Raw genomic sequence first — 25725 nt, forward strand, 5'->3', positions numbered from 1 at the left:
GGACTTGAACTCAGGCAGTTTGGTTCCCAGGAGGAGGAGCAGCAGATGAAGGCGAAGTAGGCAAAAACTCGAACTTGCTTGGCACTTTGCCGATTCTGGACTATTTGTCCAACTCCCTTAGTTTTGCTCAAAGCTTTCTGATCATTTATCTGCCAACAATTTGTTCCCTTCTGTGCTGAAAGACCATGTCTTTGTCAATGTAAGAAACATCCAAACCTATAGGGAATTTTTATAAGCGTTTATTTGAGCCAAGCTGACAACATATGCTGGGGAGCAAGATCTCAAATGCTCCTGAGAATGACAGCTTTGCAGCTCCTTTTATGCATTCGAAATTAAGGAGCAAGGATTACGTGGAGGTGGGAAAAAGCAAGGTAGGGGTTGGATGACGGGGTAGTTAACACGATGATATGCTTTCGTGAGGGTGGTTTTGGCTTATTTCAAAGGTGTGTTCACCTAGATGCACAGTTTACTGGACAGGGCTTGCTTAATTAAGGCAAAGATAAACCCTTTACTAAAGATATTATATACCTGAGGCATGACTACCCACCATGACCTGCCCAGTTAGGAATTTATGATCAGATCTCCCTGTGAGGTTACTTTCCATGGAACACCTTTTTCTTCCACAGTGCAGACAGGCAAAGGCTCCGGAAACTCTGCCAATGTCTCCTCAGATACGCGAGGGGGTGAGACGGGGTAAGATGGGCAAGCCTGAGAGTAATCTGTGCCTCAGGAACCAGACGAGGGGAGTGGGAAGGAAAGGCAGCAGATGGGAGTCCAGCACACAGGTGGGCAGCTTGAGTCCTAACGCCACTTCCGGGAGCAGCAGAGCCGCTCGAATCACAGGCCTGACCCTTTACCCAGGATCTCCATGGGCCAGCGCTCCATGCCAGGCTCTGTGTCTCACTTTAAAGTGTAACGGGACTGGCGGAGCTGCAAGCTTCCATCTAGGGGGCTACGAATGGAAATGCAGCATGCCCTCTGCCTGGCAGCCCCCCCAGACCTTGGGCCGCCTCTAGGCTCTGCCTTACCAGGCTGAGGTATGGTTCTGAGGCCAGTGGGCTTGGTTCTGAGGCCAGTGGGAGTCAGTAGAGGAGGGAGGTGAGACTGCCTCGTACTCTCACTGTCTCAGCTGGACGATACCCAAATGTGGGTGAAGTTTGTCATCTAGCCCAGGGGCCGGGGCCAGGGCTTAGGAGGGCAGAGAGCTGAGTCTCTGCCAGACAGTGCAATCCTTTACCAACACCCCACGGACCCTGCTTGCTCCACAGCAGGGTCAGCCAGAGTGGCTGGCTGTTCTTATGGACCCGCCTTGCTGACCTCAGGCTCAGAAAATGGGCATGACCGAGACCTGCAGGGTCTGGAGCCCTGGAGCGAATACACACATGTACACATACAGGCACCCAGCCTCATCCCTTACACACCACACCTGCTGCCCTCAGCTGGGGACTTCCAGTCTCATGGGCGAAGGGACTGGGTGGGATCGATGAGGTTTCAGGGGACTTTTCCAGCCTATGATGGCTGGAGGCGAGAATGTTCTCTGGAAACTACCGAGCAGTTTAGTATCCTAAACATTTATCCAGCCTTCCTTCAGAAGGTCATTCTTAAAAACAAACAAACAAAAAATGATTCAAGGCTGTTAAGTGACTTGTTATAGCCACCTAGAAAAAAGACTTGACGCAGCAGAAATACCAAGGGGCTCACTAATTCTAGATGCTTGATTTTTTGTTCACAGATCTCTCCAAAATACCTCCAAATTCAACAATTTGGTTTACTAATAGTTTCCCATGCATATATCTCTTGTTTCCTCAACGAGATATAAAATATTTGTATTCCTGTAGGCCCATCCTGAAGCTCAGCACATGCTGGCCCTGTGACTAGTTGTGGTGACTATCATTTGGAATCTTTATTGGCTAAACACTGGAATCACTTGAGAAGTTAAGAAAAAATTGCAAAGCCTAAGGCCCACCTACAGTCTCAATGTGCTTTCTTATTTACTTCTCTAGTTGTAGGACTTCCATTCAGTCAGATTTCAGGTGGTTCTGAATGACGGTGTTTCTGTATTTTAGTTGTAATTATGATGTCGTTGTGGGAGAATGTGAGTATCACGTTTACCTACCCTCCATCTTGGTTCCTTCAGTAGTTAAGTTTTTGAGGAATCAAAAGTTATACATGGATCCCTGACCAATGTGGCTCAGTTGGTTGGAGCATCATCCTGTATATCAAAAGGTTGTGGGTTCGATTCCCAGTCAGGGCATATGCCTAGGTTTCAGTTCTGGTCCCTTGGGGCATATATGAGAAGCAACCAAGCAATGTTTCTCTTTCACACCAATACTTTCTTTCTTCTCTCCCTTCCTCTCTCTAAAACAAAATAAAAAGTTATATGTGGATTTTTGACTGCCTGGCCCATGTCAGTGTTCCTAAACCCCACGTTGTTCAAGGGTCAAATGTGTTTTCTAAAAGTTTCTGGATGATTCTTGTGTGTCACTGATTTTTGAAAGCCAGTAATCTATATCATGTTGTAGGTTAAATACTCAGATTTGGGTGTTCACTCTAGATTATCTAGCACAGTGGTCGGCAAACTTCGGCTCGAGAGCCACATGCGGCTCTCGAGCTACGGTTTGCTGCTCTGTTGACTAATGAGTTTGCCGACCACTGATCTAGCATATCAGCATGGGACCTCCAATTTATTTTATTTTCATTTTATTTATTTACTAGAGGCCTGGTACATGAAAATTCATGCACTGGAGGGGGGTCCCTCAGCCCAGCCTGCCCCCTCTCACAGTCTGGGAACCCTCAGGGGCGGGAGGCGACCCAGCGATCAGGGGAAGGTGACGCCCCCATCACACCTCTGCTGCTGCCACTGTCGGCAGCGCAAGCCTCGGCCAGCCCTGGTTACCTGAGCCTTGTGCGGCCCTGGGTGGCTGGGCAGCTGCCATCTGAGGCTTGCCTGTGCCTCGGGCCGGCCCTGGGCAGCTGGGGGGCTAAGGGAACTGGGGGACTCCGGAGGCAGGCACGCAGAGCGGCCGGAACCGCCTCGGGGTGGGCCTGGCCATGTCGCACGCCTGCTGCCCTGGTGGGGCTGAGGGCGCCACCATCTTTGAGGGTGTGGCAGTTAATTAGCATATTACCTCCTTATTGGCTGTGGACACTTCCATTTTTGTGAGGGCATGATGGTCAATTAGCACATTCCCTTTTTATTAGATAGGATCTTTATTGATTTTAGAGATAGGAATCAGGGAGGGAGAGAAAGAAACATAAGATGTGAGAGAGAAACATTGATCAGTTGCCTTTCGTACATGCCCCGACTGGTATTTGCCTTGACCGGGAATCGAACACAAGCCCGTTCAGTCTATGAGACAATGTTCCAATCAATGGAGCCACAGGGCCAGGTTGGGATCTCAACTTATTGAAACCCAGAACATAAAAAAGCTGATTTAAATAGCCAGGAGGCCAGGTTTTCGCTTTACATGAGGACTGCAGTGGAAGAAATACTTAGATGAACAGAATGTGTCCCAGATGGCTTCTGGGTGAATCTCTTATCTGCCCAGAAGGTCTTCCAGTTCTTTCCATACATTCTCTCTCTCTCTTTTTTTTTCCCCCAATTTTTTTTTATTAAGGTATTATATGTGTACATATCTTACCATTGCCCCCCCCCCCACTCCCAGATATGCCCTCACCCCCCAGAGTTTTGTGTCCATTGGTTATGTTTATATGCATGCATACAAGTCCTTTGGTTGATCTCTTATCTTCCCCACCTCTCCCTAACCTTCCTGCTGTAATTTGACAGACTGTTGGATGCTTTACTGCCTCTGTATCTATCTTTTTGTTCAAGTTTATAATGTTCTTTATTATCCATAAATGAGTGAGATCATGTGGTATTTTTCTTTCATTGACTGGCTTATTTCACTCAGCATAATGTTCTCCAATTCCATCCAGGTTGCTGCAAATGGTAAGAATTCCTTCTTTTTTATGGCAGCATAGTATTCCATTGTGTAGATGTACCATAGTTTTCCGATCCACTCATCTGCTGATGGGCACCTAGGCTGTTTCCAAATCTTAGCTATTGTAAATTGTGCTGCTATGAACATAGGGGTGCATATATCCTTTCTGATTGGTGTTCCCAGTTTCTTAGGGTATATTCCTAGGAGTGGGATTACTGGGTCAAATGGGAGTTCCATTTTCAGTTTTTTGATACATTCTCATTTGATCCATCATTGTTTATAGAAACAACTACTGGGTTAACCTGTAACCCACTTACAAAGCATCCCAGGGTGGGCTGTTTCTGCAGGTGGCTCAACTCATCCACTTTATGCTGATGCTTTAGTGTGCAGTGATCAATGTGTCTGACCTGGGCCCAAGTTGTGGGGTGCACATGGCCTCTGTTTACTACATAATACATATGTGATACCCTATTTTGAGTCATCATTTTAGGTAAAGCTCTCCAAATTGTACTCCCTGAGGTCATGATGTAATAGAGGCCAAGCAATTCCATTCTCTATTTCATACGGAAAGGGCTGAACTGGCCCATGTGTTCTTCCAACAAGGGTACTTCATCTCTGAGACAATACACAGGGACCTCTCAGTTATGGAATCCTTTGGAAGAAAGCTTCTTTTAATATGAGGTGATTTGTCAATACATTTGAACACATTACAGGAAGTGACAGAATTACCCCTATCTAGGCACAGCCTTTCTCTATCCCCAGCGTACTGAAAGCCAAGCTGCTGGGACCCAGGAATTTCTTCTTTTTCCTCCAGTTTCCAATCTGGGGTTCCTGAGTTCTCTGGCACAACTGCCACCCCATCATTAAAAAAAAAAAAAAAAAGGAAGAAAGGACTCAGAAGATACCCTCTGTAATACTTGCTAATTGTTTACTATATCCTACTGTTTTTGTTAGAGTGCTAACTCAAATTTTCATTGGAGGTCAAACTGAGAAATGACAGGCTCTATCTGCCACCAGGCAAACGTTTCAGGACCAGCAGATAAGTGAGCAGGAGAGGTTAGGGCTGATGAGCTCAGGCTCACTGCCTGGGAACTTAAACATCTAGGGCCTGGGGTGGGAGGCTCCCTGGCACACCTCTGAGGTGACATGGGGGGTCCCCAGTGGCCCCCCTTCCCAAGGTTCCCTAGCAGACCTTCTCTACCTAAGATATGATGATCTTCCTCTTTTCTTGATTCCTTTAACCAGATTCATATATATATTCCTTAAAAAGGGTTTCATTTCAGGAGGCCAGTGGGGCACAGTGGTTAATAGTATGGTTCATTTCAACTTTTCGATCTGATATATCTTGATTAGAATCCCTGTTGTGTGTCCTGGTATAAGATTTTTACTTCTCAGCATGGATTTCCTCATCTGAAAAATGGTGACACTATTATTTACCTGATTGAGTTGTTGAGAAAATACATGTAAAACTTTAGCACAGGACCTGGTTTGTATTAGTAGATTTTTAAAAAATCCTCACCTGAGGATATGTTTATTGATTTTAGAGAGAGAGGGGGGGGGGAGAGAGAGAGAGAACCATCCATGTGAGAGAGAAACATCCATCTGTTGCCTCCCATACGTGCCCAACTGGGGATCGAACCCACAACTTAGGTATATGCCCTGACCTGGAATTGAACCCTCAATCTTTTGGTGTACTGACGATGCTCCAACCAGCTGAGCCATCGGGCCAGGCCTGTATTAGTAGATTTTGATGACATTCATGATATATTTACTAGTTAGGAATGCTTTGGACTCTAATGCTTTTGGGTAACAGAATACCTGACCAATAGTAGGTTAAACCAAAGGACATTGTTTATTGCTTACTGTAAGGAACTGGCCACATGATTACATCCAGACAACTCACCTGCGAGAGGAGTGGCGGTGGGTGCAGGGTGGGTGGGTGGGTGGATGAGCCCAATCACAACTCATCCCTATGGATGGTATGAGAGGCAACTTGCCTTGAAATTGGGGATCTCTGCCTCCTGGCATTTACCAAATCAAAGTTCAGTCAGCCAGGAAGAAATGTGGGGATGGCTGCAGGGCCACAAAGAACAGTATCTCCACATAAACTGAAATAAATCTTCAGCTTTTTATATTTTACAGTTAACACATGCTATTTAATTTCATTATAGAAGGGAAGCATGAGAGTTAAATTCAAGAATAGCATTGTGTTATTAACCAATGTCACTTCAATAAATTCAACACAAAGAAATTGCAAGGAAAATAAATGGCATTGTACATTTTTTGTGAGAAAATACACTATCTCTTGAAAGGGGTTTGTTGAAAATTGTCATTATACTTTATATTTCAACATTAGATTTTGACATTTTAGAGACGTCTTTGATTTGTTGTATAAGAACTTTGATCAGCGCTGGCCAGTGTGGCTTAGTTGTTTGGAGTGTCGTCCAGTGCACCAAAAGGTGGTGGGTTCAATTCCTGTTCAAGGCACATACCCAGGTTATGGGTTGGAGTGTATGTGGGAGGTAACTGATTGGTGATTGGTGTTCCTCTCTCTCTCTTTCTTCTTCCCTCCCTCACAAGTTAATAAAATTAATATATATATATATATATATATATATATATATATATATATATATATTTTAAATAACTTTGATCAGATGCATGAAACTTCCAAATATGAGGGAAATCCTTTTGAGGTGAATGTTCAGAATGTTTACCATTTTGTGCCTCCTGAAACTAAAATGCTTGCGTTTAAATTTTTCTTTTCTTTCTTTTTATTTTTTTAAATATGTGCTGCTGAAGCAAGCACTAATTTTTCATGTTGAAATAATTTCAGACTTACAAGAAAGTTGCAAAAATAGCGCAAAGCATTCTAGGATAGCCTTCACCCATATTTTGCAAATGTTAACATTTTACCCTATTTATGTTCTCCTTTTCTCTCTCTCAATCTTTCCCTCTCTCCTCTGCCTACTTATTATCTATCATCTATCTATCTATCTATCTATCTATCTATCTATCTATCTATCTATCTATCTGTCTACCTACCTACCTACCTACCTACCTATCTATGCTCCCACCCACCCAGGGTACCTCATATAAGTGGAGTCATAAAAGTATTTGTCTTTTTGTGACTGGCTTATTTTATTTAGCACGATGGACTCAAGGTTCATCAATGTTGTAGCATATAACAGGATTTTCTTCCTTTTTAAAGACTGAATAATATTCCATTGTATGTATAATCTGGATTTTGTTTATCCATTCATCTGTGGATGGACATTTGGGTTGCTTCTATCTCTTGGCTACTGTGCATACTGCTTTTATGAACATGGGTGTGCCATATTCCTTTGGGATTCAGGCCATTTCTTTCTTAGACTCTCCCTGAATTGGGGTTCATTTGTTGCTTCTTTATGATTAGAGTCAAGTTCTGCATCTTTGGCAGGAACACCTGAGAAGTGGTGAAGCATCTTCAGTGCATCCCATGAGGAGACACATGATATCTCTCTCCCATTCCTGGTGGTGTTAACTTTGGGTAGGATGGTGTCTGCCATCCCCTGGGTAGGATGGTGTCTGCCATGTTTCTCTACTATAAAGTTACTATTTTTTTATTTTTTATTTTTGGTAATTAATAGCTATTTTGTGGGGAGATATTTTGAGAATGCATATATCCTGTTTCTTGTCAAACTTTCACTCACTTGAGTATTCTTGTTTGAAATAATTATTACAATGGTGATTACCAAGTGGTGATTTACAAATTCCATCATTCCTTCTACATTTGTCCGAATTCTGCTCTAAGGAAAAGCTAGCTCATCTCCTGCACTCATTCATTCATTTATTCATTTGTTTTATTTATAGTTGAATGGATCTGGGGATTCTAATTTTTCCCAGGTTTATAATCTATTAGAGGCCTGGTGCACAAAATTTGTGCACTCGGTGGGGGGGCCCTCAGCTCATCCTGCATCCTCTCGCAGTCCGGGAGCACTTGGGGGATGTCCAACTGACGACCTAGGCCTGCTCCCAGCCATCAGTCAGACAGCCTTAGCACTGCCACGGAGGCAGGAGAGGCTCCCGCCACCACCACTGCGCTCGCCAGCCATGAGCCCAGCTTCTGGCTGAGCAGCAATCTCCCTGTGGGAGCGCACTCACCACCAGAGGGCAGCTCCTGCATTGAGCAGGATTGGGCTGAAACTGGCTCTCTGACATCCCCTGAGGGGTCCCGGGTTGCGAGAGGGTACAGGCCAGGCAGAGGGACCCCACCGGTGCACTATCAGGGCTGGGAAGGGACACGGGAGGGTGTATCCAGTCCATCACGCTCAGTTCCAATTGGCCGGACCCCAGCAGCAAACTAACCTACCGGTCAGAGCGTCTGTCCCCTGGTGGTCAGTGCACATCATAGCAAGCTGTTGAGCAGCCTTAGCATATCATTAGCATATTAACGTTTTGATTGGTTGAACCAATGACTGGATGATTGGATACTTAGCATATTAGGCTTTTATTATATAGGATTACTATTATTATTTATTTTGTTGCTCAGAATGTGCCAGCTTTGGCCAATGGAACCCTTTAAAGTAAGCTCTTGTGTCTTTTATGTTCTGTTCCTTTTTTGTTGTTGTTAATCCTTACCTGAGGATATTTTTCCATTTATTTTTAGAGAGAGTGGAAGGGAGGGGGAGAGACACACAGAGAGAAACATTGAAATGAGAGAAATACATTGATTGGTTGCCTCCCTTGCATGCCCTGTCTGGGTCTGGGAATTGAGCCTGCAACTGAGGTTTGTGCCCTTGACTGAAATTGAACCCAAGATCCTTCAGTCTAAGGGCCGATGCTCCAACCACTGAGCAAAACTGGCTAGGGTTTTCTTTCCTTACTTTTTGTTTTTCTTTTTCTTTCCTCTTGTGTCTTTTTTGACATATCATTTGCTCATGACTCATATTTCAACATTAGTATTTCCTATGCTTCCCATCTTTAAACAGTGATCAATTACAGGTATAAATTAAATACTAAATGGCTGATATTAAATCCATCTGAAGCTGTTTAATGACCAAATCTATCATAGCGGCCTGTGATAACTCATCTGAGTGATGAGCCAGCCGAATGTCAGGAGTACACTCATCTTGCACCCTAACTTTGTACACTTGATACTTTCAGATGGTTTCAAGCTATTTTATTTTAATGGAAAATTGTAGTGGTTAGGTCTTCTGACAAGCAGACATTAAGATGGAATTGAAAGTACAAAAGATTTATTGAGATAATGCTTGTGAAAACTAAAGGGAGAAGGTTGTAGGTCTGATACCTGTGGAAGGCGAGGGGCGGGGAAGGAAGTGGGAGTGGGGGGAGAGCCTCACATTTCAGGGTGGCTCTGAGAAGTCGCAGCTGGCCCTGTGGGAGCTCAGGGAAAAGCTCCCTGTAGAGGAGCCCCATTGTGGGCAGAAATGGCCAGGCCCTGGTGCACTGCTGTGCTCAGTCATCACCTGGGAGCTGCCAGGAAGAGCGTGGCCTCAGTTCAGATGCTGCCTCAGATCCCGAGGTGATGCAGCTGGAGACTCATTTAACTGCCCTCCGGGCAGCTGATATGCAAGTTTTTCTCACAGGGAGGTCAGACCGGCATACCTCTAAGGCTGCCATAGGAAAAATATTTAAAGGTTGAATTTATTGATTTAAAAATTAAATATTGAAACAAAACTGTTTGTACTTGGAATGTGGACTGCTATACCACCCTGAGATATCAATGAACACTAGACAGGGAATACTGGGGTAGATGTCAAACGTCTAATGTGGCGCTTTAAGCCAGTCTTTGATTTGCCTGTGAGGTGCCATAATAATCTCCAGTTGCCCCAAGGTGTGAATGGAAAGAAATTGCAGCACAGTTCTCATGGCCATGCCAGCAGGTTGACTCCAAGGGGTTTGTCAAAGCTATGTCTCACCCAGTCCATGGCCCCTGTACGACTAAACACTAGATCAGCAGCTTTATGCCCAGATTCACTTAGTATTGCAGTTGAGATCATGGTCTCATTCTAGACTTGATATGCAGAGAAGTATCCTGCTCAGTTATCAAGTTGGTGAGCTGGGAGTGGAGCTTAAGCTCTCACAGAATCATAGGATCCCCCATCTGCAGGGGTGAGGCCACTAGTTTGGTTGCCAGCTTTTGCGGGAACCCTCTGCAAAGCTTTCGACATTGGACATGTAGCTGCTGCTGGGAATCCTAGTGGGGCAGGCAGTTGCTACCTTTCATTTCTTTTTTTTAAAAATATATTTTGCCGAAACCGGTTTGGCTCAGTGGATAGAGCATCAGCCTGCGGACTCAAGGGTCCCGGGTTCGATTCCGGTCAAGGGCATGTACCTTGGTTGCGGGCACATCCCCAGTAGGGGGTGTGCAGGAGGCAGCTGATCGATGTTTCTCTCTCATCAATGTTTCTAACTCTCTGTCCCTCTCTCTTCCTCTCTGTAAAAAATCAATAAAATATATTAAAAAAATATATATATATTTTATTGATTTTTTTACAGAGAGGAAGGGAGAGAGATAGAGAGCTAGAAACATCGATGAGAGAGAAACATCGACCAGCTGCCTCCTGCACACCCCTCACAGGGGATGTGCCCGCAACCAATGTACATGCCCTTGACCGGAATCGAACTTGGGACCTTTCAGTCCGCAGACAGACGCTCTATCCACTGAGCCAAACCGGTTTTGGCAGTTGCTACCTTTCTATCCCATCGTTAGTTGTGGGACAGCTGAAGGTGCCTCCCCTGTGTCTTCCAGCAAGCAATCTGGTTTCAGCTCACGCGAGCAACACAATGCAAGTCAGCTCCTCTGGTATTTGTAAGTGGTTATTATTTTATCTCATAATCTTTTTCTCTATCTAACACCTAGTTCTTCAGCTATTCCTCACAGAGCATGGCTTCCAGATGGCTTGAATATCCAGATTTTCTTTATATGGAGGAATATGAACTTGTTAATGTTCTCTTAAAAGGTGTCACCCAGAGCTGAACACAGTGCTGACGTGTGGTCCTAACACAGGCAGTTACAGACCACCCCACTATCTAATTTGAACACTGTGCATGAATACAGCCCAGCTGTGGTAGGTTTTCCAACATCGAGTCAGCAATGTTTTCCAAAACCTGCATTAAAACAAAATATTTTTCTCTATTTTTAGAATGTTTTCCACTGGAAGAAAGAAGTAGTATGAGGGGAAACAGAGAAGGGAAAGAATGCCAATTCTGATGTCTCAATCCTGGAGTTGCACCACTCCGCAGACTTATACGTACCACACCGCGTAAGCAGGCCTTGCAACACAGTGCCCATTCCCCACTTTCCCAACCCCGGGCTCCCTTTGCTTCTCGTACTCAGCAGAAAGTGGTTTGGCTGTCAGTTTCTGCCCTCACCAAAGTCTTGGGGCAGGGACCTCAGTTGTTTTGCCTCAGCTCTTCCCCTCACCTTTGTGTGTGTATTGGGGGGGAGGAGGGAGGGGTGTAGTCAACCTGTTGAGGAAACCAAGGGATGAGACCAGATCACAGAGCAGTCAAGATCAGAGAACGTCTGTTCAGACATCTCAATCACCCATCTCGGGCAGGGCCTGGATAATTTCAAAATGCTAGTCTTCATATATTGGTTGAGTACTTCACAGTGTTTCCAAGAGAGCTTGTCTTCATATCTGATTTGGTCCTCATAACCACCTCATGAGGCAGGCAGGGCAGCTGTTATCCTCCTTTTACAGATGAACCAACTAATCGCAACAGTGAGTGGCTGTCTGTCCCCCTACGAGCCCTGTGATTCCTGGGACAGTTATGGGAGCACAGCCCACAATGTGACCCATACAAATACGATCATTGCAAATGTAATCATACTTCATCAAACAAGCATATACTGAACACTTCCTATGTGCCTGACACTATAGTAGGCTCTGGTGATACAAAAAATGAATAGCTGTCCCTGTTTTAAGTTGCTTATACTGTAGTTTAGTAATCACTGTCAACTTTATACTGATATATCATTGAGAACAGTTGTAATCATTGGAGAAGAGGAAGTGATGCTTAGAGAACATCTGGTTCATCAGCAGATGAGGGAACTGGGGTCCAGAGAGGGAAGTCTTCCCGCCTGGTATAGATAGGCAGGGTCTGTTGTAAGGTCCAGGCTCCTAGCTCCTAGCCCCTTCCCTACACTATATTGTGTCGCCCATACCCCCACCCCTACCCCAATGGGATAAGCCTTGGAGCTCAGACAAGTTTGTTCTCAGTAGTTGAGAATCTAAACCTAGATTATCCACAGATTCATTAGAATTGATTTTTGTCATAGTAATCTTGAGTACCCGGCTCATTTCGGTATTTGCCATAGGCCTAGTGCTGTCACTCAACAGCCTTCTCCCTAGAACCTGATTCTAACATCATGAGGCAAATTCACTCTTGGTTGGCTCTGCTCTATGCTGGGTGAAAACTGTTTACACTGTTTTAAAGTCCAGGAGTGGGCTTCTTAGCCTGAAGTTTACATATTTTAATGGGAACATGCTAGCTGCTCACAAATGTTTGAGGCCTGGAAGAGGGCACATGCTTACTGTGTACTTAGCAGCAGAATAAGAACTAGCAGGGGAAATTACAGGAAGATACATTTGGCTCAGGGTAAGAAATATCCGTCTGGCTAGTAGCACTGCTTAGTAATGGAATGAACCTTCTTTTCTAGCCACACTTTAGCCACTCAGCCATGTCTAACCTGAAAGCCTGAAAAATACCATTTAGCTGGGCAGCTAAAAACTGAAGTCTTGCCCAAGACGGTTTGGCTCAGTGGATAGAGTGTCGGTCTGTGGACTGAAGGATCCCGAGTTTGATTCCGGTCAAGGGCACGTACCTTGGTTGCAAGTTCCCCGGCCCTGCTTGGGGTGTGTGCAGGAGGCAACCAATCGATGTCGCTCTCTCACATCGATGTTTCTCTCTCTCTCTCCCTCTCCCTTCCACCCTGTCTAAAAAATCAATGGAAAAATATCCTTGGGTGAGGATTAACAAAAAATAAAATAAAATAAAATAAAATAAAATAAACCCAGAAATTATGCTGTGAAGGAAGATGGGGAGAGTGGCTATTGAAAAAGATGATGGTTAATTTTGTGTGTCCACCTGACCAGGCCAGGTGATGCCCAGATAGTTGGTAAAACATTTTTCCTGGCTGTGTCTGTGAGGGTATTTCTGGAAGAGGTTAGCGTTTGATTTGGTATCAAAAGTCTAAGAAAAGCAGATGGTCCTCCCCAAGGTGGCCTTAGGCTCAGACTGCACCACACCGCTGGCTTTCTTGGGTCTCCAGCTGCAGACAGCAGATGTGGGACTTCTTAAACTCCATAACTGCGTGAGCCAATTCCTATAAGTCTCCTCGTATACGTCCATACATATACATATGTTTCTCTGGAGAACCCTGACTAATACAGGAAGGAATGGAACCTCCCAAATATATGATTGATTTCACAGAATTGGGTAGAGTGGGAAAGCAGGAGGAATCAGGGAAACTCTCTGTTTTCTAGCTTACATGCCACCACCTGGTTTAGGGTTCAGGGAGAGACATGAATTCTATAGAAATCTGAAGTCTCGGTTTGCACAGAACTCCTGGCTACCAAATATTGAGCATACTACATGCCAGGCACTCTGCTATGTGCTTCTCACAAGAAAACCCTATTTTATAGGTAGGTATGTCCCCGTTTTATAGTTGGGCAAACCCACTCCAGCATAGCTGGTCAAACCCGAACTCAGGATGGATGCTTCAGTGAATTTGAAGAAGGTCCCTCCCTGCCCTGGCGGTCAACCATTCTACTTGTCATTGATATTCATTTCACCTGTGTCTTTTTACTGCTAGAAAATCTATGGGGCTGCGCCGCTCCAGAGCTCATGGAGATGGCATGCTATTGAAAACCTGGGAGGCCACCACTCTGTAAAAATGTATGGTAACATTATTAATTTGAGATTGATCTAATAATTTGAATGATGTGGGGATATATGAGTATTTCTTATTTTTCTTCTTTCCCTTTACTAATACATTAGGTCATCTTAAAACTGTTCAGAAGCACACAAAAAGCCCGAGACCTCTTCCACATTTTCTTTTTTCAAAAATATATTTTTATTGAAGAAAGAGAGAGAGAGAGAGAGAGAGAGAGAGAGAGAGAGAGAGAGAGAGAGAGAGAGAGGAGAGAGGAGAGAGAGAGAGAGAGAGAGAGAGAGAGAGAGAGAGAGAGAGAGAGGCTGCCTCCTGTACACTCTATACTGGGGATTGAGCCTGAAACCAGCATTGAACTGGTGACCTTTTGGTGCATGGGATGATGCTCAACCAACTGCACCACACTGGCCAGGGTCTTTTTTCTTTTTTTAAGGCTGATTCAGTTTCATCTCATAAAATTGTTAGTTTTTTTTAAATTGGCTCTACTGTAGTAGTGACCATGTGCCTTTTCTGCATCATGAGGCAGTATGCTGAAACATAAAGGTCTGTGAACCTTTGAGAGGCTAGCCCTTTGTTTTTATATATTAAGTAGAGCTTCTCATTGTAGGGTCATTTGAAAGTTTTTAGTTGTTAATCTTCATGATAGTTTCTTAAGATTATTCTTATTCCCACATTATAACCAAATACTAAGTAATTTAGAGATTGTCAATGAAACCACTTGGATCCAAAATTTTGTTGTTGGCATTGCTGTTGGGAGGGGCACTGAGCATTCTAGTTGAAAAGTAGCTTAATTGGGAGAAACTCGAAGGACCATTAGGCCAGTTGAACATCTTGTTTTTTATTCCTTGGCTTTTTAGCTCTGGGATCACAGGCAAGTAAGCTAATATTTCTGTGTCTCAGCTTCATTAACTCTAAGGGGAAAAGGTAGGAGTATGCATATGAGGGGGGGGGGGAGAGAGAGTGAGAGAGAGAGAGAGAGAGAGAGAGAGAGAGAGAGAGAGATATCAAGGGACACTCTGAAATTCAAAAGTGAGTTAATTCATAATTCTGACATGGGTCACATCTTACTTGACTTATAATGGCTCCTGGTATAGCCAGCTCTCAGTGAATACCTGTTGATGTAGAAAGAAGTGAGCTTTTTAGTTCCATGTGTTCTCTTGGATTCAGCAGAGATCAAATGAAGAACAATGTGATGGATATGAAATTCCCAGTTGATCTGCCCCCACGTACAGGCAGACTTTTCTTACTATCTCAATATGAATTTATCCTTAGCCTGCATTTGGCATATTCTTGACTTACCTAACACCTCTCTCTTAGTTCCTTACTTTTATTCTAATATCTTTATTTTATTCTAAATGTACATATTTACATTTACCCATCTGGCCTTAAATTATAAGCTCTTGGGCCTGGAAGCCATTTCTTTGTAATACCCAGCGTGAGACTGAGCACAGAACACCGTGATGACAGCTATTTGATCACCTACTTCTCCCTGGCTGGACCCAAGATAACTGAGATTCCAGTGTAGCTTGGAATGTCCAGTGTAGCGTGTCTGACACACAGCTGCTGCTCGTGAGCATCTAATGAATGCTAGGTACCAGAGGAAGATGGACAGAGAGCTTTTCAAGTAGTTATTCATCTTTGTGCTTCCTTTCCCATCAAAGAAAAAGGCTCAGCCTTGACCTCTTGGTGTCTTTAGTTGAACTTTGTATGAATTTCATGAAAATTGGTGACAAAGACTGCAAACTTATTGATATTCTCCCAAAGATCTATGCAAAGCCCCAAAATAACGCGCCCCCCTCTCCCCCCATTCCCAAGTTAAAACATAGCTTGAGCTCGATTCCAGGTGCAGGAATCATGCAAATTCTGTTTGTACATGTATGTCTGTCATTTGCAAGAAGCGAAGGTGTTAGAAACACATGCAAATCTTGACTACCTTCCTGCCAGTTCTCTTCTCCCTCAGTGCCTGAATCTACACAATCTACGCTTTTCTTTTTTCTCTCTCTAGGATTTGAGCAAACTGAGCTATCACTGATTTTAATTTTTTTCAACTTTTTATTTTGAAATACAAGAAGTTACAAAATAGAACATAGAGCCCCATGAACCCATAACCTAGCTTTCTCTAAAGGTTGATGTCTTAAATGACTGGAGTAAAATATCAAAACAGGAAATTGACATTGGTACAGTACTGTCAACTAGATTACAGGAGATCTGTTTTTTTTAAAGCACAAATATTTTGAAGTCATAAAACAATACTTTAAACACAAATATTATGTCTTGATATTGGGTGAGGAGGTTGACAAGGAGTGTAAATACTCTGAAAGCTGTAGTCATGTGTGTTGTGATGCTGGATATGAAACACCAACAGACAGTTTTAAGAGCATGCTCCCAAGCTCAGGGTGTGCCCTAAGGCAGTGGTCGGCAAACTCATTAGTCAACAGAGCCAAATATCAACAGTACAACGATTGAAATTTCTTTGGAGAGCCAAATTTTTTAAACTTAAGCTTCTTCTAACGCCACTTCTTCAAAATAGACTCGCCCAGGCCGTGGTATTTTGTGGAAGAGCCACACTCAAGGGGCCAAAGAGCCTCAGTTTGCCGACCACGGCCCTAAGGAAAGGAAAGGCCCGCAGGAAGTAGAGCAGCATGGACTGGGCAGGGGGAAATGGAAACTTGCTGGAGGTTCAGTGGGACTTCAGTTGCACTGTTTTTGTCTATTCATCCGAAGTCAGGCTGTGGCCGTAAACTGTCCTCACACTCCCTATAACATGTAAGTCTACTTGATTAGAGAAAAGTATATATGACACAGAAATATAACAGTTTTTAAAAAATAGATTCTATTTTTTAGAGCAGTTTTAGGTTCACAGAAAAATTGAAATTATAGAGTTCTCATATACCACCTGCGCACACACATGCATAGCCTCCTTACTATTAACATCATTTTTTTAAGGATGCATTTTTTTTAAAGGATGAACCTATACTGGCACATGATCATCACCCAAAGTCCATAGTTTTCATTAGCATTACTCTTGTCATTGTACATTCTATGGGTTTGGACAAATGTATAATGACATGTATCCACCATTACAGTATCATACAGAGTAGTTTCACTGCCCTAAAACTCCTCTGTGCTCCACTTATTCATCCCTCTCTCCTCCCTAATCCCTGGCATCCACTAATCTTTTTACTATCTCCGTGGTTTCACCTTTTGTAGAATGTATTTTAGTTGGAATCATATAGAGTATGGAACCTTGTTTGTTTGTTTATTTTGTTAATCGTCACCTGAGGATATTTTTTCCATTGATTTTTAGAGTGGAGGGGGGGGAGAGAGAGAGAGAGAGAGAGAGAGAGAGAGAGAGAGAGAGAGAGAGAGAGAGAGAGAGAAAGAAAAAGAGAGAAAGAAAGAAAGAAAGAAAGAAAGAAAGAAAGAAAGAAAGAAAGAAAGAAAGAAAAAAGAAAGAAAGAAAGAGATATGACAGAGACACTCGATGGGTTGCCTCCTGCACGTGCCCTGACCAGGGCCAGGGGATCGAACCTGCAACCTAGGTACATTCCCTTGACTGGGTATGGGACCCCAGATGCTTGGGTGTGAGGGCCCATACTCTAAACACAGAGTCATACTGGCCAGGGCTGGAACCTTTTAAAATTGACTTCTGTCACTTAGTAAACATGCACTTAAGGTTCCTCCATGTCTTTTCATAGCTTGATGGCTCATTTTTTTTTTAAGTGCTGAATAATAATTCATTGTCTGGATGGACCGCAGTTTATTTATTGACCTACTGAAGGGCATCTTAGCTGCTTTCATGTTTTGGCGATTATGAATAAAGCTGTTATAAACCTCACTGTGCAGGTTTTTTATTTTCTATTTTTTAAATCTTCACTCGAGGGGAGAGAGAGAGAGAGAGGGAGAGAGAGAGAGAGAGAGAGAGAGAGAGAGAGAGAGAGGAGAGAGAGAGAGAGATTGGTTGATCTGTTGTCTTCTAGGGAGATAGGGGGAGGAACCTGAAACCCAGGTATGTGCCCTGACCAGGAATCAAAATGGCAGCCTTTTGGTGCACAGGAGGACGCTCACCCAACTGAGCCACTAGCTGGTCTCATCGTGCAGGTTTTGAATTGGGTTTTCAATCTGCCGATGTGACACTATATGGATGCCTGTGTCTGTGTTCCCATTCATGTATGAGGAACAAACATTTTTAAAAAGTTGCCCCTCTCCCCTGTCTTTGGATGGGTGGTGAGGTGAGGGTTTTTTTTTTTTTTGTTTTTTTTTTGTCTTTTATTTGGTGTCTCACTGCATTCTCTTAGACATAGGATGGCTCATGGGAGCAAATGATGACCCTTTGTGTCTAATTAGCAACTCTGATTGCTCATAGCCTGCCACAGCTTGTTCTTTCTCTGATTCTCTCCCTGGGGAGGAGGTGGGTACTAGCATGGTTTAACTGTTTCAAGCTGGCCTGCTGGCACTGAATCATGGATATGGGGTTGCTCTTTGCTGTTGTTATGGCAGCAACAGGGAGCAGGGATGCGGGTTATGAATTGGTCAGTAGAGTGAACTGGGCAGACAGAGGTCATGGAGAAAAACCACTGCCACCATCCATTCTCTGCCTCTAGACCCAGCTAAGCGCCTCCACCAGGCATTGCTTCCTGCACAAGGAGTTCTTTTTCTGTGCTTTCCTGCCAAACAGCTCAACTCTTCTGAGTGAGCTGGGCTGGGTCAGTGTGGTCTTCCCCTTCAGGACTCCACTCAGCACCCTAGAGTTAGGCGGTGTGCACCACGAGTCCCCGGGAAACTTGTCAGTGTCCAACTGGCTGTGGTTCTTGACCTTAGATCTAGTTTCTTAACCACTCTAATCTCTAAACTTCCCTCTACTCTCTTTAAAACATTACTGGATTATCTGGCCTTAATAATGCTATGGATGATAGAATCTCCCCTAGTCCTTGGAGCTGTCCTGTCTTTAAAAAAGTTTTTTTTTTCGTATTAAAGGTATTTTTACACTGTCTGCAGCCTTTTTTGAAGGAGTGAGTGGAGTGAGTTGCTGCCCACCAGCTTGGGGACCAGAATCTTAATAAAAAGCCCTAGAAGATGGTGAAGATGGGGCCATCAGCAGAACTAGGGGAAGAGTCACATGGATGTCTCAACCGTAAACTCTGAACCAGTATGTTCAGTTGCAGTTGGGTTGTTTATTCTTATTTAAATCATCATCTGAGGATGTTTTACTGATTTTAGAGAGTGGGTAAGGGAGCGAGAGGGGTGGGGAGAGAGAGAGGGAAAGAGAGAGAACCACTGATGTATGAGAGAGGCAACCATTGGTTGTACCCTGCCCCTACCGGGTATCTGCCCATCACCTAGGTAAGTGCCCCGAGAGGGGAACGGAACCACCTCTGTATGTGGTCTGAGCTGGGAATGGAACCCACAACCTTTCCGTGCACAGGACTAAGCTCCTACCAACTGAGCCACACCTGCCAGGGCTGGGTTGTCGATAATCGGTTTTTCAGTGAAGTAATTTTATCTCCCATAGGGTGTGACACTAATTTACTAGAGGGCTGCAAGGGTGGCCCCAATTCAAGCTGTCCTCTTTAAAGGACATTTAATTCAGCCTTGCCTCCCACTCATTCCCAGTTTGCACTTAGCTGTCAGAAGTGGGAGGGGGGTTACGTGAACTTCCATTTGCCCGCTCTCCATCAGGTGCAGGAAGTGATGAGGAAGAACCCAGTCTTTGCTGGGGCAGCAGTGGCCGCCTAAGGCGTCACTGATACACCGGCAGGGAAAGGCGGCAGGGAAAGGCGTGCGGGGCCCGCTGGGCGAGTGCGAAGGCTTAAGCTGGGATCTCCGAGTTGTGTGTACTGCCTCGTGCCCTCAGAGCCGGACCCTGGACAAACACGTTACTGGGTCAGGAGATGAAAGACGTGCCTCCAGGATTTGGACCTCTCACTCCCTAAGCTGAAACCCACCGCAGTTGTTTGCAAACTTCAAGGGTGGAAGAATGCCGCCTCGTCTCCTTGCCCTGTTTGTAAGTGTGTGTGTAAAAAAATCCAGTGCGAAAGCAGCAGGCATGCAGGCACACTGGTTCTTCCCGGGGAAGCAAGTGTGCAGGCATCCAGGGGTGCAGCCGCCATCACAGGCACAGCGGCCCCCCTTCCTGGTTCTATGAAACCCCGGGCAGCAATCCCCCTCTCCCCCCCCCCCCCCCCCGCCCGTCCCTCCAGGAGCGGGCGCTTTGCTTGTGAATGCTTTTCTCTTTGATCAGCGCCCTTTTATTTCAAGGGTGGAGTGGGACTCTCCCTGGGGCCTTATAGGGTGTCAAATATGGCATTTGCTCCTATTGCAGAAAAACAGGCCCAATGCAATGCACCGGGTTTCTGAACAGTTGCCGAGCACCGAAACCCGACAGTCAGCAAAGCTGTTGAAGGGAGAGCAGGGATTCCGGGGAGGGCGGGGCTCGAACGGGGATTGAGGAGGGTGGTCGAGGGCTCCCGCCCGCCCGATGGGCATCGCTCAGCGCTCCCGGCCTGTGGGCGGGCTGGAGTGCAGGGGAGAGGGGAGGCCCCGGCGGGGCGGTGCAGGAACAGCTGTGCCGGCCGCCGCAGGAGAGCGGGCGCCGTCCCAGCGGAGCCATGTGGGACGTGAGAGACGTGTGGCGGCAGCCTCCGCTCAGACTCTTCTGCTGCAGTGTGGGTTTCTGGGAGCGCCGCCTACTTCCTTGCAACCGCAGCCCAGCCTCGGCTGGAGGTGCGCACCTATGCGAGGCGGGCGGCGCTTCTGTGCTGATGCATCGCGCACACCCCCGTCACGCCATCTATCCGGGGGCGGTCCCCGCGAATACTTACGGGTCTTAGAGTCAGATAATCAACTGCCGGTTGCAGAAGGATCCAGTTTCATTTGCTCTTCTACTAGGAGAGATAAAGGCATGTTGAAAATATTGTGAATGGTGACTGAGAGAACCAAGATATTGGGGTCTATTTGGGCCCTGTCTCCGGGGCTTTCCCCCCCCCACCTCATGCGCTGCCCGGGTTCCAGATCTTGGGAATGATTGTTGGGAGAGCAATGTTCAGGACAAGTCAAGGTTTCTAAGGGATTTAGGAAAGTGGGCAGGGTGAGGACGAAGGACCGGGGTGGCGGGGATCGTGGTGAGACTCCTAAGTGTTAGCAGGGAGCATCTCTGGCAAGGAGTGACCCGAGAGCTGTGCCCCACGGGCGCTCTCAGCATCTCCCCTCAGGCTTCCCTCTCTCCAACCTTTAACATTAAGCGGAGTCTTCAACTTGACTGTGCCTGACTCGGATTGCATGTGAAGAATGCAGAGTACTTACTGCCTGGCAGAGGTGCTCAGTGGTTAGAGCGTGGGCCAGCACACCAAAGGTCGCGGGTTCGATTCCTGGTCCAGGGCAGGAACCCCAGCTGCAGTTCCATCCCCCGCCCTGGTGTGTGTGTGTGTGTGTGTGTGTAGGGGGGGAAGGCAACAATCGATGTGTGTCACATCAATATTTGTCTCTCTCTCTCTCCCTCCCTCCCACTTTCTCTAACACTCAATGGAAATAGTATCCTCGGGTGAGAATTAACTAAAAAAAATTTTTTTTTTAAAAGAATGCAGAGTATTGGGGTCCCACTCCCAGAGGCCGACAGTAGGATGCATTTTAACCAGCATTCTTGGGAGATTCGGCTGCGCGGGTCTACAGACCAGTGGGCCGTAGCGCTCCTTTCCTCCCAGCACAGTTGAGGTGATTATTCTGGGAAGCCATGCCCGTCGTTTTTAGGGGATGGTAGGAGGAGGCTCCCGGAGTCTAGGACCTTCAGCCAAGGCTGGGTTTAGGGCGTTATCTGCAGCTGGTTATCGCACTACTGATGCTAGCCTGCAGGGGGCACCAGCAGGCTGCCTCCGGGCTAGCTCACAGCCCTTCCCCGCCCTTCCCCACCCGCTCCCCACGTGAAGGAGGGGCTGGAACCAGAAGAATGCGTTCCCGCCCCAAGGCTGACGTGTGCATCGCTGCCGGCCGGACTCTTAAAAGCGCAAGCGGAGCGCGGGGCATCCTAGCAGAGCTGGAGAGGAGGCGAGCGGGAGGAAACCGCGGAGGACTGGAGCTGGCTCACTGGGACTGCGACTGTCACTGCTCTTCGAGCATCCCTGAGTGGGGGCCTTACGGAGTGGACGAGCCAGGCCCTGCGGAAGTTGCGGGTGTATCCCCAGACCCCCGCCCCTTTCGGAGCCTCTCGCCTCGTGCGAGCGTTCATCATTTAGCACAAAGCACGCTTCCCTAAAAGCAGCGCTACGGAGAGCGCCCGAGCAGCGCTCCCGCGCACAAACTCCCTCTTTCCCTTTGTTTCTGGGAGTCGACAAGCCGATCCCTTCCCCAAGTCTAAGTTATTCGCAAGAGGAGGGCCGCCGAGTCTAGGCTGTGAAGATGCCCCTGGAGCTGACTCAGAGCCGGGTGCAGAAGATCTGGATCCCGATCGACCACCGTCCCTCGCTGCCCAGAAGTGAGTACAGACATGTGCAGGGGCCAGGCTGCAGGGGAGAGGCGCGCCGCGTGGAGAGCAAAGCCACTGTGCGGCGGGAGCTGGCGCGGAGCTTTTGTACCGACTCCTCGCCACCAGCGCGTTCTTGCGGGGCCGGGTGCCTCCCTCCACCGCAGTCTCTGCTGGCTGGGGCGGGGCGCCTTCCGCTCCTCCCCGGAGCGCGGGGCGGGGACCGCGCGGGCTCCTGCGCCGGCGCTGCGCCTCCCCGGCCCGGTGTGTGCCGCACCGTGGCTCGGCTGGCCCCACCGGGTTCCCTCAAGCGCAGAGGGAGCCGGAAACCGCGAGCGCGCCGGGGTACTGGCTCCGGAGAGCCGGGGGCGGGAAGCGCAGGCACCGCAGTGAGCCTTTGCTTCGGGGACCTTTGAGAAGGGACGCTCGCGTGTTCCCCAGTCTCGGCCATGCTTCCGTGCGCCGCTGGGCTGAGTCCGGCCAAGGGACCAGTCTCCATCTCTACCTCACCTCTCTCTAACCCTCTCTCTTTACATCTATTTCTTTTTGTTTTGCAGTCGGGCCTCCATCTCTACCTCACCTCTCTCTAACCCTCTCTCTTTACATCTATTTCTTTTTGTTTTGCTTTTGTTTGTTTGTTTATTTTTTTGTTGTTCTTTACCTCTATTTCCATCGCCTCTCTTAGCCCCTCTATATTTCTGTCTTCTCCCTGCCTCTGTTTCCACTTTCTCTCAGTCCCCTTTTCCATACATTTCTATCTCATCTTTATATTTCCATCCCCCATATCTCTTCTTTTTTCTATATATTTATAATCTCTCTGCTTTTCTTTATATTTGTCCTCTCTTTTCACCTCTCTCTCTTTCCCTCTGTAGGTATATCTATCTCCTGCCTCTGCTCCCACCTCTAGCTCCTGTGCTGGGGCCACAAGAGAGCTTTCCCAGGAGCCAAGCCATTGACCCCGGTTTGGGGGAGGCTCTGTGGATCCCTGACTGTACAGTTGGCAGCGTTTCGCGGGGGCGCGCGAGTTGCACGCACTAGACCGTGCTGGGAATTTGCTGGCAGTTCACCAACCTACCCCGTCTGTCGTTGGCCAGAAATGCTTTGGAAAGGTTTACCTTAGGTTCTATCCCTAGCTACGGAGAGAGTCCTCTCTTAAAAGGGTAGTCAGTGGTTTGAAGGTAACACTGCTCCTCCAGGTAACCTGCCAGGAGCCCAATGGTGGTGTTTTGCCCCCAGGCCAGGTTGGATTGCCTGAGTAAACGTGGAATCCCAGGTGCAAACCTTAGGGATGGCTTCTAGGCATCAGTGGCTGTTTAGGGGAGGTGGCCTGCTGACCTCTGCTGTCATGACAGCTCACACAGCTGTGGTGACAGCTCTGGTGTGAATCGCTGCCCCCACCCCCAATGCCCACCTGCCCCAGGAGGTGGGGAGAACTGGCCCTGTGGTGCTCCTTGGTCATATAGGTGATGGGGACCTGGTAAGGCACTCCTGACACTTGGGGCCCCTCCTCCATCAGCTTGTCGCCTTTGCTGGACCTGCAGGTTCTTAGGGCCACGGAAGCCTTAAGGAGAACTGGGTTTATTTGCAAGGTAGCCGGGAGTTTGGCAGGTCTGCATCTTTTAGATATACTCTTTTGTTTTTTAAAGAATGCTTTGTTGACTTTTAGAGGGAGAGGAAGGGAGGGGGAGAGAGAAACATTGATGTGAGAGTCTCCTGTACATCCCCCACCAGGGATTGAGCCTGACACCTGGGCAAGTGCCCTGACGGGGAGTTGAACTGGCATCCCTTCGGTGCATGGGATGACGCCCAACCAATCTGAGCCACACTGGCCAGGACTAGATATACTCTTAAAAAAAAAAAAGTTGAATTCAATGATGAGAGAATCATTGATTGGCTGCCTCCTGCACTACTGGGGGTTGAGCCCACAATCCAGGCATGTGCCCTTGACGGAATCAACCCAGGACCCCTCAGTCCTTAGGCCGACGCTCTATCCACTGAGCCAAACCAGCTAGGGCTAGATATGCTCTTAAATAGTTTATAAACTGTACTGACCACAGTCTGCTTGTATTTCTATAAAACCTATTGGTGGTGAGGAATACAGTGTCTCAAATCGTGAGGGAGATTCGGTTACAGCAAGATGCAGAAACAATTCAATTCAGCCCTTTGTGACTTGGAATAAAGTGTATTTGTGGAGCACTTTGTAAACTGTAATTGGTCATATGAATATATGTTGGTTCTCTATATATGTAAATGCATACACACACGCACCTTTAGTAGTTCCTTGAGGTTCATGGTGGTGGGCTGAGGTCTGTGAGGAATGACCCTGAGTCTCCATGTAGAGGGCACAGATTGACTGCATTTTCCCAGTCGTGTGATTATGAGAGACACAAATGTGCAGTGATGCTTCCTTCCTTCCTCCAGGCATCAGAGACCCATCCATTAGACTCTGTCAGTCTGCACGTCTCACACGCCGATGAGAGGTTTGCCTAAAAATCCTCGTCAGAACCTTTCAGAGCTTGGGGGTGGGGCCGGGGATGCTAAAGCTGATGGATTAATTCCCTTTCCCCGCCTACGTCTGGAATTCTGCGTGTGGTTCTGAAGTGTAGTCTCAGATGTGTTATAAAAATAACTGCAGCCTAAATAGTTATTACATGCCCTTATTTCAAGAAGTGGTGTCTTTCTTGGTTCCTATAGCCACATTTGTCTTTCATCGGAATAGAGAAAACGGTGTTTCTTCTTGGCATCTTTCTAAGGGGTGTCGTAATTGGGGGTCTGCAGCAGATTCCTTTGAGGGCATGGGGAACATTACTATTCATGTGCAAAGAGCAATGAAACATCAGGAAACCCCAGAGTGATTCGTTTGATATTTCTTCCTCTGAAGCACATCCATTGGATGCCCTGTTAGGATACCCACATGGTGGTAAATGCTTCTTACAAAGCCTGCAGCTTCCTTCAAATGCAAACCATAACTTGGGGAGACTTAACTGAATTGGTAAATCAGCTTCATCGACAAGGATGTCAAAAATGACTGGCAAGGGCTGCCTACCCTTTGTTTGTCATCAGTAAAAGGGGAGAGCCTCTGCATGGGAGTCCCTGCTTATTTACCCACTCAGAATCTTAGTTTTCTCGGCCCTGGCTAGATAGCTCAGTTGGTTAGAGCATCCTCCCCATATGCCAAGGTTTTGGGTCCGAGCTCTGGTCAGGGCACATCCAAGAAGCAACCAATGAATGCATAAACAAGTGGAACAACCAATCAACACTTCTCTCAAATCAATTTAAAAAAAGAACCTCAGTTTTCTCACCTGTAAAGTAGGTTGCATACTGTGTACTGATAGAAGGGTTTTCATCTCGGCAGGGCCTAAAAGCCACGGATGGCATTCTAATTTAAAGAAGGAAGGTAGGGGACGTGTTTAAGAGAAATTCCTACC

At 46.6% G+C, this 25725-nt stretch overlaps 1 protein-coding gene across 7 annotated transcripts in view; it reads left to right on the top strand.

The window, feature by feature from the left end:
- Positions 1 to 25725, top strand: part of PFKFB3 (6-phosphofructo-2-kinase/fructose-2,6-biphosphatase 3) — an 88927-nt gene that overhangs the window by 38882 nt on the left and 24320 nt on the right. For 2 of the 7 annotated variants that reach the window (XM_054726291.1, XM_054726297.1), the window contains exons 2-3: positions 11090 to 11209; positions 18820 to 18991. The exons of 1 other annotated variant lie outside the window; for it this stretch is intronic. Coding sequence is in view for 1 of the 6 variants with exons in the window: in XM_054726281.1 (XP_054582256.1) it covers positions 22234 to 22309 (76 nt within the window). In the remaining 5 variants the exon portion in view is untranslated. Of the gene's footprint in view, positions 1 to 11089; positions 11210 to 18819; positions 18992 to 21764; positions 22310 to 25725 lie in introns of all 7 variants that reach the window. 4 more of the 7 variants (XM_054726306.1, XM_054726281.1, XM_054726302.1 and 1 more) reach the window with 4 other exon arrangements.

Source organism: Eptesicus fuscus, chromosome 2, assembly GCF_027574615.1.
Source record: "Eptesicus fuscus isolate TK198812 chromosome 2, DD_ASM_mEF_20220401, whole genome shotgun sequence".
Lineage (NCBI taxonomy): Eukaryota > Metazoa > Chordata > Mammalia > Chiroptera > Vespertilionidae > Eptesicus > Eptesicus fuscus.